The 14,636-nt window shown below is 31.2% G+C and overlaps 1 protein-coding gene and 1 non-coding gene across 2 annotated transcripts in view; one reads left to right on the top strand and one right to left on the bottom strand.

The window, feature by feature from the left end:
• LOC149896722 (neural/ectodermal development factor IMP-L2-like) overlaps positions 1-14,636 on the bottom strand; it is a 68,957-nt gene that overhangs the window by 3,858 nt on the left and 50,463 nt on the right. The window contains exons 2-4 of the mRNA XM_090117188.1: positions 2,271-2,412; positions 1,671-1,828; positions 832-994 (exon numbers count right to left, since the gene is read on the bottom strand). Coding sequence (XP_089973314.1) covers positions 832-994; positions 1,671-1,828; positions 2,271-2,385 — 436 coding nt within the window. The 5' untranslated portion in view covers positions 2,386-2,412. The remainder of the gene's footprint in view (positions 1-831; positions 995-1,670; positions 1,829-2,270; positions 2,413-14,636) is intronic.
• TRNAK-UUU (transfer RNA lysine (anticodon UUU)) lies at positions 6,014-6,086 on the top strand. Its single transcript has one exon. It is a non-coding gene; the product is annotated as a tRNA-Lys (tRNA).

The raw sequence follows: 14,636 nt of genomic DNA, 5'->3' as shown, positions 1-14,636 counted from the left end.
TAAATAAAACTGTTTCATTATGATCGTGTTTATTTATTGAAGTGAAACTTCTTCAGACGTGTTGAGAGTAAATTTGGAACGCCGCGTTATGGGAATACCGTCACGTCATGGAGTAAGGCGACAATTTTGGTATCTTTGAATCTTGCCAAAGAAGTTTCACTACCTACTGACACGTGAATTCGGCACACGAGTCCTTTTTTCATTTTATTAATTTATTACTTTTTGATGAAACTAATTACTCATGTATTGTTAGCAAAGCAAAACACATACATATGTAGCTTATTCTTATCACTTAGATGTGATTTATTTTATTTACTTCATTTTCATCCATATTATTGACTTGACTGACCGGTTGGCTTGGTTGGTAGTGGCCCTGCCTTCCAAGCCGGAGGTCGTGGGTTCGATTCCCACCCGGGGCAAATAGTTGTGTGATGAACACAGATGTTTGCTCTGTGTCTGTGTGTTAATTATCTACATAAGTATGTATTTAAAATTATACATGTATGTTTATCAGCCATCTGGTTTCCATAACACAAGCGAAAGCTTAGTATGTGATCAGATCGTGCCGTGTGTGAAAATTGTCCTGAAATATTCATTGAAGTGAAACTTCTTTATCGGGGTTGGAAAAAAATTTAGTGTAACATTTTTCCGTTACGCGCCATCTTGCTTTTATCCCTACCACGCGTAATTGACGTATTTCTGTAAAGTTGCATATAGTAAATTATTTTTTGAAAAATAAGGTCAAAAAGAAGTTTCACTTCTTACGTGTGTACACAAATACACGCACACATTTATTTATTTATTATTATTATTAGTACTAATAATACATACCATCACTGTACACAACAGTAGAGGCCCGCACCGTGGAGGGCCCCGACACAACAAGGCACGTGTACTTCACGCGCGGCCCCGCGCGGGACACCAACAGGGTCGAACTCACACGCCCAAGGGATGAGGCATTGGTATCGATTATTTCGTTCGATTCTTTGTCGTACTGGAAAGAAGATTTATTTGTTAATTGGCTGTGTAACGCAAAGAATTATTATAAGTCGTAGACAACAAACAATAAATGCCGTAAATAAATAAATCTATACTATACTAATATTAAAAGGCTGAAGAGTTTTTATGTTTGTTTAAACGCGCTTATCTCAGGAACTTGAACTTCCCCTTAATTGTGTGAATAGACTTGTTTAAAAGTTAAGCTTGCTATCTAAAATACTATAATAACAATTTCTACACATCATATAGTTGCTTATTGCTGATTAAAAAAAATGGATACCTAAAAATAAAAATAAAGGATTTTTAGCACATACATAATATGTAAATTAACATTCGCAATTAATTTTTGCAACACCTTACATTTTAATTGACACAGTAAACATTAAGAAACATACCTACATACACATACACATATTATATCCATCCTCACAAACTTTCGCATTTACAATATTACTAGCTTACCGCCCACGGCTTCGCCCGCTAATTCATTATTACTAAACTTCCTCTTGAATCAAAAAATTAAAAATAACCGCATTAAAATCCGATACGTAGTTTTAAAGATTACAGCATACAAAGGGACATAGGAACAGTGAAAGCGACTTTGTTTTATACTATGTAGTGAATATTAAATAGTTATTTTATTAATTATAGTAGAAGGAAGTTATCCATACCTCAGTAACAGGTGCGTCGTTCCTAAACCAATGGACAGATGGCGCTGGCGCAGCGATCGCTTCACAAGTGAGTTCGAGTGTAGTTCCCGCGGTGTGGGATAGTTTAGCCGCGGGTCTTTTTGTTAGGGTTATGAAGCGTTTTGTTTGTTGACGGGGTACTACTGGAATTAATGTTTTAATTAATTAAGTAATTATAATGTAATGTAAAAACATGATTTTAAACAATTACGGAGTTTCTTGCAATTTCTTCTCCGTAGAAACTGCTTTCCGAATCGGTGGTAAACGGTAAAACTATGTTATGAGGATTCAAAAGTGCTTCCAAAATAAAGTATTTTTATGTAAGTTGTTGAATAAATTTCTATTGGAGGATGAAATTTCAAATTCGATCCAATAATTTCAGAGGTTAGGTATCTACTTGGTAAATAGAAATAAGCAAAAAATATTGTTTGCTTATTGCAGAAATATTTCTGGCTTAGCCTAACTTTCTCAGATCAAAATATAATCGAGTAGTTTTTGAGTTAAATAGTAACGAACAAACAAAAAAATCATACACTTCTTTAAAATATTATAAATTATAGTTATTAATATAATTATACTCACAATTATTGCTCTCTATATGATTGTCCATGTCTAATATTTTCATATGTCGATTGATGTTGGACGCGCGGGAGTCGCACAGCAGCGCCGCGGCGGCAAATAGCAGAACTTTGTACATTATTGTTGAGATTCTTTGATGAGTTAACTGTGAATAAATATTATAATATGAATATTAACTATAAATAAATAAATTTTTTTATTGTACTAAAAAGGTTATTGTGATAGACTTTATATCATTTATTTGTCAAAATATGTCAAAAATATGTATATATTTTTGACACAAAATAAATAATTTGATGAATTGTTACTGAAGCGGTGTCTTTAGATTAGGCTTAATCTGTTCTAATAATATGAAGCTGATGAGTATGTTTGTTTGAACGCGCAAATCTCATGAGGCACTGGACCGATTTCAATAAGTCTGTCACCGTTGAATTATGTAGGAGATCCATAAGTGCTAAAGGCTATATGATATGCCTATAAAAGCAGTGCCCCTCGGTTTTACTCGCATTGCTCTCAGTGATGATATAGCCTATAAGCCTTCCTGGATAAACAGACTATCTAACAGAGATATAATTTTTTGTCAATCCGGCTGGTGGTTCCTCAGATTAGCGCGTTTAAACAAACAAACTCTTCTGCTTTATATTAGTATAGATGTACTATGGGTAAAATCGATGGATTGGATGGATATGGATTGCTAGTTGCCTTAGAAATGGCAATCTTTTTCAGGGTCCGTTCTTTTAGTCACAATAATAAATAGATATAGATAAAAAAATAGGATTATCAGTATTAAAAACAATAGATAAATATCATTGTAATTAATGATTAAGGTTTCAAAATAAATTAATTAAAACACATCCATTTTTCACGCATCAGTAATTAAACGTTCATTGACCTTTTATTTTTGAACCGACTTCATAAAAGGTTCTCAAATAGTTTATGATTTTTTTGGGTTTGGTACCTCAGAACTTTGGACTGTGTGAACTGATTTTGATAATAATTCTTTTTTGAAGTGAAACTTCTATAGGCGCGTTATGAGTAGAATTTCAAGGTCGCGTCATGGCGATGATTTTGGTATTTTTGAATCTTGCCATAGAAGTTTCACTTCTGACACGTGTGCTCAGCACACACGCTCTTTTTTATTTGAAAGCTGTTCTTTCGGTTGGCACCAATAAAACTTTGTATAATACCCATTTGATGTCAGTTTAGTTTTTTTGTAGAAAAGAAAAAAATATTTTAAAGATACCGTTTTTTAGGTGTTGGTATTTCTCTTTTGGGGGCGTTCATAAGTAACGTGAGGTGTTTTATTCAATTTTTGATATTTGCCGAGAGTCGAGACCCCCCATCTCCCCAACGTAAGGTTAGATGAGATTTGATAAAACTTCCCGTCACGTAATTTATGGACCCCTTTAAAGAAATCTATACTAAAATTATAAAGCTGAAGAGTTTGTTTGTTTGAGCGCGCTAATCTCAGGAACTACTGGTCCGATTTTAAAAATTATTTCAGTGTTAGATAGCCCATTTATCGAAGAAGCCTATCCATACTAATATTATAAATGGGAAAGTAACTCTGTCTGTCTGTCTGTTACTCAATCACGCCTAAACTACTAAACCAATTTTCATGAAATTTGGTATGGAGATAGGTATTTTGATACCCGAGAAAGGACATAGGCTACTTTTTATCCCGAGAAAATGACGCAATCCCGGAAATCCCACGGGAACGGGAACTATGCGGGTTTTTCTTTGTCTGCGCGGGCGAAGCCGCGGGCGGAAAGTTAGTAGTGCCCCGCGGTTTCACCCGCATTGCTTAGCTCCTGTTGGTCTTAGCGGGATGATTATAGCCTTTCTCGATAAATGGGCTATCTAACACAGAAATAATTTTTCAAATTGGCCTAGTAGTTCCTGAGATTAGCACGTTCAATCAAACAAAAACTCTTCAGCTTTATAATATTAGTATAGATTGGAAAAGGATTACATTTGGTACACAGGTTTTAATTCGTAATAAAAAGTGTGGATATGATATTATACTCTATACGTAAATATGTTATCTTTAGACTCTCAATAACAAATAATTTTATTTTTGGACTAAAAGCTTAACTAATTATACACATTTTCATACACAGATTATGGTTTAGTGATAATATTATAATTTATAATGTTTGAACTAACTTTTACTACTACTATAAGTAAAAATATATTTTTTATTGTAACATTCTTCATAATAATTATTATTTTTTATTGTATTTATTTACTAGGTATATGCATAGTATGTACACTACCTAAGTTCACTATAGTCATGTCTAAAATTCTATGTTTCCCTTGATATTTCCACAATTTGCATGGCCTAGCCACAGATAATAAATAATAATATTAAGCCTAGCATATATTTTTGAAAGCTTTTACAAAAAACGCGATTAAATTTTTATAAAAATAAAAATTACAATCGAATCCAAAACCTCCAAGAACTCACAGATTATGCAAAAACTGGTTAGCAACAAGCAAAAACATAAACGAAATATTTATTTCCGCGATAGAGACGTCAACTTTTTTTGCGTCAAATTTTGAGATGCCACGAGCGATGACGTCACAGCCCTTCTAAGAAAGGCCTCCCGCACACCTGTCATGTGTAATAATAATTTTTATGTGATGAAATTATAATTCGCTTATGTTGGATTATCCTGTGGTATTTTTAAGAGGAAATTTTAGTTGATTATGTCGTGTTTTTATATTGAATTTTAATAAAGTAGACCTCGCATTTGCAATCATATAAATATTAAATAATATTAGTAATACCTATTTTCTAGCGCATTTAAAATCATCTTATGTTGTTCTTGTTTGTATGTCACAAATTATGTAATTTGAAGCTTCATTTGAATTTTCTATATGTAATATGCCTACTAATATAAGTACTTAAATAAAGAAAAATAAATAATTTAACATTAAATTTTTTCTTAACATCGTGGGTAAAAGTTGAATCACTACATAGTATAAAACAAAGTCGCTTTCCCTGTCCCTATGTCCCTATGTCCCTATGTCCCTTTGTACGCTTAAATCTTTGAAAGTACGCAACGGATTTTGATGCGGTTTTTTTTAATAGATAGAGTGATTCAAGAGGAAGGTTTATATGTATAATAAGATCCATTAAGTAGTGGAGAAGTACTGTTATTTTTGAGGTTTCTAATGTGATGTCGTAAAAAATTACATTTATTCCGCTTACATTGCAAACGCAGGCTGAACCCTACGAGTTTTATCAAAATAATGTACTAAGTATTATACACATTGAAAAGGTCTACAGAAAAGTCCGCGATGGTATATGTCTATCTCTTATGGATAACCCACAATAACTTTTTTTTGTCATTTACTTTTTACGACAAATAATGGCTAATTTTCGAAGCGATTTTAACCAATACAGCATTAATCCTTAACCAATTAAATACCATGGATACATTGTTCATTTAATATAGATCTATATGGCCCTTTACACCGTATGATTTAAGTGAATATTTTCGAAGATATTACAGATTTAAAAATTGCAGGACGTAGCGTTTGCGGCCGCTCGGCTATGTATTTTATACCCGTGCGATGCCGGAGGCCGGAGCGGGCCGCTATATTTTTATACCTATACAACGTTCACAATTTTTCTGTATAGTAGGTATTTAGTATCAGCATTGCACCCGTGCGAAGCCGGGGCGGGTCGCTAGTTCTATATAAAATAGAAAACAATCGATAAAATGAGAATCTTGGATATGGCCCGGATAGCTCAGTCGGTAGAGCATTGGACTTTTAATCCAAGGGTCCAGGGTTCAAGTCCCTGTTCGGGCGGTCTCAACTTTTTTTACATATTAATATTATGTATGGGAATATTTTTGAGTATGTATAATATATTTGTTTGATTACAAAAGTGATTTTTTTTATGACATAAAACTATATCATGATAAAAACATTTTGCAATTTTTTCGATTTTTTTTATTATTTTTGAAGTGAAAACTTCTTTATACAGGGTGTACCAAAAAGTAGTGATGAACGGAAGCTGAGAGGTAGAGGATCTAGAGGGGTATCCGAATCACCCCCATGTATGTTATGCGATTTTTCGTATTTTCGGAGTTATGACGATTTTTTCAATTTTTCACCTATCGCCGAGTACGATGATATTTTCACTCATGCTGACGTCAATGATTGCGGAAGATGCTTGATTTTTTTTGTGTGCTAAGCTGAAAGATAGGCCAATTCAGTATGGTAACATTTACTATCGTTAGATCTTTGAATGGAATAAAAAAAGAATTAAATGGCAAGAAAGATAAAATTACCCAGTATGTTCACCACTTCAAGGGCCCGTAAAAAAATAAAATCACATAAAAAAAGTTTTCCGTTTGACTTTTAAAAACTTGCTCTATCTATCAGATAGCTACCCTGAAAATTTCATTTTATTATTCAGAAGGCTTCAATCGAAAAATTTTAATCTAAATGTGGTAAGTGCAAAAATTGAATTAACATGATGATCATTAAAACCAATAAATAGGTGTTTAATTACCAGAAATTTTTAAAATAACCCCGCTGTTGCTCAATGCAAGTGCGACATCACCGTAAAAAGTTGTCTTTTAAATGTCTGAATGCCCTTTTATCATTTTTAATGGTTTCTTCTGCTACTATGAATTTCCGGGTTATTTCGTCCAAATTGTGGCAGTCTCTCGTCTTTGTAGTATCCCCACGGAAAAAAATCAATAGGGTTTATGTCCGGGGACCGTGCAGGCCAGGCTAAAGGGCAAAGATACCCTGAAAGATGGATTGGTCGTTGCAGCCTGCGCATGCGCCGGTGACGCCTGCCTTAAAGCCTGGCCTCCACGGTCCCTCGACCTAAACCCCGTTGATTTGTTTCAATGGGAATATTAAAAAGACCTCGGCTACTTGAGAGAATGCCACAATTTGGACGAAATAACCCGGAAATTCATAGTAGCAGAAGAAACCATTAAAAATGATAAAAGGGCATTCAGACATTTAAAAGACAACTTTTTACGGTGATGTCGCACTTGCATTGAGCAACAGCGGGGTTATTTTAAAAATTTCTGGTAATTAAACACCTATTTATTGGTTTTAATGATCATCATGTTAATTCAATTTTTGCACTTACCACATTTAGATTAAAATTTTTCGATTGAAGCCTTCTGAATAATAAAATGAAATTTTCAGGGTAGCTATCTGATAGATAGAGCAAGTTTTTAAAAGTCAAACGGAAAACTTTTTTTATGTGATTTTATTTTTTTACGGGCCCTTGAAGTGGTGAACATACTGGGTAATTTTATCTTTCTTGCCATTTAATTCTTTTTTTTATTCCATTCAAAGATCTAACGATAGTAAATGTTACCATACTGAATTGGCCTATCTTTCAGCTTAGCACACAAAAAAAATCAAGCATCTTCCGCAATCATTGACGTCAGCATGAGTGAAAATATCATCGTACTCGGCGATAGGTGAAAAATTGAAAAAATCGTCATAACTCCGAAAATACGAAAAATCGCATAACATACATGGGGGTGATTCGGATAGCCCTCTAGGTCCTCTACCTCTCAGCTTCCGTTCATCACTACTTTTTGGTACACCCTGTATATTAGCGGCTAGGGAATGCAATCCGGATTACCCGAAATCCGATAAATCCGGATTTTGCTCGAATTTAAATAGGCTTTTAAATCCGGATTTAAAAAATGGAATCCGGATTTTTCGAACATATTAGCACAGTATTACAATATTTATAGGTTTTAATGTTTCTTGCGTTAGACGATAGATGGCACTGTAAGTGCATCCCGTTCCCGCGCAAGCAGTCGAATTTGGCGCGAATCGCGACACGTCGCGAAGCGGGCCTAGAAATAATACGTTTGAATTTATATCTTATCACATTGCATTACTGTTGACTTTTGCTTACAACAATTTATCACCATTCGAAGCGTCGACTGGAACGTATTTCAGCTTACCCAGCTTCGAGTATTCGAGTGAAGACAGGCTAAGTAATGGAGTAGCTTCCATTTATAATGTTTTATTTTAGCTATGATTAATAAGTATTTTTTTTAACTTTGTAGAATCTTGTTTATTGAAGTTATACCTACTTTGTGTGTAGTTGTGTTCATGAAAATTTGAATTTTGTTATTACTGATTTTGATAAAAATAAGAACTCTGATGGAAAGACTGTCATCATTAATAATAAAGAATGAAAAGCAAAATAGGATTTTGCTTACTGATTTAGAAAATTGAAGCTGTTTCGTTTTAATATGTTTGTATATTATGATGAAAACTCTGTTTGCAATTTATGTTGTTTCTATTATCTAAGAAAATATTAAATGTTTTGTTATAATGTTTATGTCTGATGGATGTGACAAGGAGTCTGCTTTATGTTTTTTCTTTACCAAAGTGTAAAAGTTTTTATTTTATTAGAATTTTAGAGTTTGTCTAGTTAATTTCTAGGTATTGAAAAATATAAATACATTTGATTTAACTAAGATTCATGTTTTTTATTGATTTTACATAATAATAAACGTTTCAAACGGAAAAGTCAAATTTTTCATTCAAAATCCGCTAAATCCGGATTTTCCGGATTATTGTATAAATCCGTTTTTCAAAATCCGGATTTTGTAAAGTAAACGGATTTGCATTCCCTATTAGCGGCGTTGAGCACTTTTTCTGTAATGGGTATAAAATCTTAAACTCGCGTCAGGACACGTGACCTGATCGAAAAAGCGTAAGACGGATACCATTCCAAAATATCAAACATGCTGAACGTTAATAATCAAGTTTTCACTTCTGCCGGCACTCCCCCAGTGCAACCCGTCTTTTTTTATGGGAAAACACATACACTGCATAATATAAAATTACTCATATAACATCAAATATATTATACATATATGTTTATTGTAGGTATATTATCATTAAGAACACAACCTCCTATATCAATACATAAACAAACCTTATCCGGATCCAAAGGTTGCCTGGCAGAGATCGCTTATACGCGATAAGGCTGTCAATTTAGCATGTACTTAGTATATTTTTCAATTGTTTTATCTGTTTGAGTGTGTTAAATAAAGGGTATTGTGTTCATATTGATAACTTTCTAAAATAAGGTTATGATTTGTTCATTTTTCATTTATTTTTATAGTTAAGTAAAGTTATTACTTATTAAATTTTAAAACATTATTTATTTAAATAATATTACATTTTACTGAAATAAAAATGTTGTAAAGTTCATGCGTATTGCATAAGCATACAAATACCTTTTCATTTCAAACAGCTTATTGTGCGTAAACCTTTTGAAAATTTTATTGAATCGGTTAAAAACACAATAGACCATGGCGCCTATTTTTTGTTGTCGGCCATTTTGGAATTCCTGTTGCAACTTACGAATGAATTACGTAATGCATTTTTCGTTTTGGCGCGAAATTTTTGTAAGGTTATGATTTTTATGCATTTTGTTACAAAAATTAATAATTAGCTAGTTTTAGTGTAAAGCGTAATTCTAGTTTTTTTTTATTTTATTGGTTTATGGACTGATTGATTAGATATTTAAAAGTAGGGTGAGCAGAATTCCATTAGGTGACGATATTTAGTACAATACCTAACCTAATGTTTGAAGATTTAAATCCTTATTAAAATGTATAAAATAGGTAGTTACTGAACAGAATATTTTAACCTTATGTAATATATGTTCGCTTTTCTTTCCATAAATATAGGATAAAAACTAATATGTACATAGTTATTAGGAAATAAGCATAGATACTCAAATTGTAATTTTTATAACAAATATCGCTTTTCGTATTTAATTTAATATGAATATCTATGAACTAACTTATTTAAAAATACCTACTTAAATTATCTAGTGTTTTGTTATTCTATAAGGGCCGATTTTTCAATCCTTGGTTAAAATTTACCATTTAAAATGTCACATGTAAACTGTCAAATACGGACAATTAGAATACATTTTTGAAATGATAGTTATTCGATGAATAAGTTTTAACCAAGGATTGAAAAATTAGCCCTAAAACAATATAAAACGTTTTCTTTGGCTTAAATCTCTGAAATTTCTGAACTCGGTATCTTCTAAAGAAAAAGCATTTCTTTCAGGGTTTTTAGAAACTTCATTGCTTATAAATACATTTTTTATTCGTGACTTTTTTTAAATGTGAATAATGTATTTTTTTCAAATATCACAAAATATATTGTTTTGGAGTTATTTATTTAGGAGTCTTAAATACCTACCAACATTTTGCAATACACTCGTTTGCAGTAAATATTATAAAAAATAGATGTTAGTGAAGAAATGCAACTATTGTATATTTTTATTTGTTATTACAAGACATAAGTCACGTAGGTACTTATACACGTAGAACCTTAATGGAGGTTTTTAAACATTTTACTACTTTCGCGCTATTATGACGTAAAAAGTAAGTCATAGATTTTAATTAGGTACTAAATAAATATTTTATGTCTAGTTATGTTCACGTGATTTTAAATGATATTCGATATCTGTATTGATCAAAATATTTTTAAAAATATCCTAGACAAAGTGCTAAATATTAAAAGCCAAAATATCAAAAGCCATAAATTGTTAAATTAATTTCTAAAAAGATTATTACTTACTACTTACAAATATTTTATAAGCCGACTTTATCAAAAGTATATCTTGTCTATACTATTAGTGCTATTGATAAATCGCGGATAAATCTTAACACATAAAACAACAAAAAATCGCTATACAGCTCACAAAATATACCACAGAAAAAACTTCAAATACATTTAAAAAAACACACACCTATTAAAAACCGCAATTCGATTTTTAAATCGCAAATCGCGCGAGCTGTCAAAGCCGACAATAAAATTGTTGCGAATAAAAAAAAAGTTACGTTCAATATCACAGGCCACAGAAAAAAAAAACACAATTTAAAAAAAAGTTATGAGCTGTCAAAATTTAAAAAAAACTATTAACACTTTTAAAAGGCGCGCACACACAGGATCATTGTCCGGGACTAAATGGGTGGCAAATGTATAACCATCAGTTATATAGCTGGCTCCTTGAATACCAAATTAAAAAAGTGGACAAGTGTGAGTCGGCAGCGCTGTGTGGGTTCTTACGCGTCTTAGAAAGTATTTGATATGTGTATGGAAATAGTTTACTATTTGTTATAAGTAATAGAGAATTTGATGTGTAATTGTGAAAAATCGTTTATTTTATTTTTGTAGATTTTTGTTATTAAAGTATTTTTAAACTATGTTTAATGTTTAAATTTTATGTAATGTTTATTGACTATTAATTGGAAAAATAATAAAAATATATAAAAATTGTAAAAATCGAAAATCTGATAGTTCAGCATTTTTTTTTTTGTTAATCAAAATGTTGAAAATTGCATATTGTATAATGACATAATATAATACGACATAATTCGACAGAGTTACGGTTGAATTAAAATATAATACAAGCAGTTACGCTTGTTACATTTAGATATCTAATTAATGACTTAAAATAAACTGTTGCTATGTAGTTTTGCATTTTTTATGTGGTTAAATTAATATTTAAAATGAGTTTATTTTTAGTTTTTGTGGTAATCACTAATCACTAGATAATCATAAAAACTATTAAGTATACTTTAATTAGGAAAAAACCATGATTTTTTTAAAAATACAACAGAAATTACTCAGATACTTTTAGTTCTAATAAATCTAAAATGAGCATAGCTAAATTAATTTGAATTTTTGTTTGCACGACTGAACCCTAAAAACGCACGAATCAAAAGGCGTGAAACTTCAGCAGTTATACTTTTTAGCTTTATAATGTTTGATGGTCTATATTTTAGTTCTTGTCTTGTCTTGTTGAAGCCTTGAGTTCGATTTTTGATTAAATCACATCTAGTTATAGCAATAAAAAATAACAACAATAACAACAACTTTTAAAGAAACAAAAAACAGGGAAATCAAGAAAAAAATAAACTGGATTCAAAAATATGAGTAAAAAATAATATACTTAGCATTAAAACATCACGTTATTGTTACATGGCTTGCAAAAGCAAAACAAAAATTTGGAAAAAAAACACTACCTATTTTAAAAGCTAATTTCAAATTTATAAACATAATAAGCTGTGTCAAAAACAATTCTAGCGAAACTTCCAAATAAAATGGCAATTATGATGGTAAAAAAAATTTCACATTTGCTATAAAATCTATATTTTTGAAGCAGTGTAAAAGTTAAAACTTACTTTTATAAAAGTGTAACCTTTCAAAAGCATTTGAAAAAGTTGACATGAATAAAAATATTTTGTGTTTGAATTAATACAAGAAAAAATGGGAACATGCAAATTTATAAATTACTAGCTTACCGCCCGCGGCTTCGCCCGCTTTGACTTAAACCTAATAAATTATATACTAAAACCTTCCTCTTGAATCACTCTATCTATTAAAAAAACCGCATCAAAATCTGTTGCGTAGTTTCAAAGATTTAAGCATACAAAGGCACATAGGGACAGAGAAAGTGACTTTGTTTTATACTATGTAGTGATGATAGAGAAGAAGATTTTCCTATCTCGTAAATTAAGAAATGACTGAATCTACTTTTTCCTGTTTAGTGTTTTCTCTTGAATTTAAGCCCTTAGGGGAAAAAAATAAAAATCCATTAATCTAGTTATATTAGGTAGACCTAAATAAATAATTATTCGTAGTAACCTATATTATTAGGTCTAAGAAATTAGTTCATTATTTTGTCACTAGATGTCACTATCAGCATCGGTAGATTTTAACACAATAGATAATATTGGTTAATGTTTAACTATATTTGATAATTTAATTTATTTTCAGGTAGTTACGTTGTTTTTGATGATTTAAAAAAAATAAAGGTAAGTAATATAAAAAAAAAAATGTGTGATATTTACACTTAATTTAAATGAGTCAAAGTCAAGTCGCTTTATCTAAAACTTACAATTATTGTAATACAAGCTTCATCAACTACAGGAATAAAAATCGGTGCTGAACAGACTGTCAGACGTGTGAATTGTGATATATTGTCTTTTTATTTTTGTGGAGTTTCTTGCCGGTTCTTCTCCATAGATACTGCTTTCCGAATCGGTGGTAAATGTTAAAAATATGTAACGACGATTCGAAAGTGCTTCTAAAAGAAGTCTTATATATTGAATATATAAATGTTTGAGTTTGAGTTTATCTCATAGTCCAAATTTATTGAGATTCAAAATTAATACTATAAATCATCTTTTGCGCATCAACACATTTTTCTAGAAAATATTAAATATATTTAAATCAATGCCGAGATTGAAGATGCGCAGACGCCTGAATGTTGTAAATAATAATTTTTCTCTTGTCTCTAAAATACCTAACTACTTGCAATTCATATATTTTGAGGTTATGTTAAAATGCGCGGGAATCGCCATATTTTTTTGTGTCTAATTTTTTGTATGTGGAACAAAATCGATTTTTCTTTTGTTGCATTTTTTTTTCGATAAAAATAAAGTTTTGGAGATTTTATATATGAATATAGGAAAATTATAATTTATATTGGTATTGGCAATTATTATTTATTAATAAGAAATATAATGCGTTAAATTTCTACTACAATAACTATTATAAACTACTATTTATATCTATGGTTATCTTTTTCTGTATTTTTTTCAATGAAAATTGAAAAGTCATTGTAACAGATACGTATATTTAAAATAAATCATTGAAATTCGCAAGGAGGTTAACAATAATAGGTAAACATGAATTTTACAGCTGGCGATCCATTAAAATTCATCATTTTATATTCAGCAAGTCTGGATATTACCGAAGACTTACCGGAAATGGTTATTTGCACGTCATTTATGTTTTATGAAATATATTTTATGATTTTGGGCGTGGTTTTATAAGAGTTAAGCAACGTAGAGCGCGGTCAGCTTATGGATGGGTGGGTACTTTTTCTTCAGTTGACACAGGATTCGTTATTGAGTCATCTACCTATGTGTTTACATAAGTAGTTATTAAAGAACCTATGGGTTTCAACTGAATGTAAAAAAGAGGCTATTATTATATGTCTGCTAGTGTCATTATTTAACTGCGTTCTTGCTTAAAAATATTATAAAATATGTAAATATGCAATGTATGATCACCCGCAAAAACTTAAAACTCCATAAAACATCTGTATGTTCTGAAGTGTTTTTTGTTCATTGTCTGTACAATGAACAAAAAACACTTCAGACAAGGCAAATTTGACTTACGAAAATGTCGGAAAAATCTGACTGTAACTGTATAGAACAAAGGAATTTTCCCCGAAAAGCCATCTGTCAATCGACATATTATGAAAGTCAAATGAAGTCAGAGGCCTTCGCTTCCCTCTGTGAGCCTCTGGGAACAAGG

The sequence above is a fragment of the Colias eurytheme genome, chromosome 27 (assembly GCF_061535395.1).
Source record: "Colias eurytheme isolate Ceu_HAF_F1 chromosome 27, ilColEury1 Martin Lab GWU primary, whole genome shotgun sequence".
In the NCBI taxonomy this organism is placed as follows: domain Eukaryota; kingdom Metazoa; phylum Arthropoda; class Insecta; order Lepidoptera; family Pieridae; genus Colias; species Colias eurytheme.
The sequence above is the reverse complement of the archived record's forward strand: the minus strand, read 5'-3'. Positions and strand labels throughout refer to the sequence as shown.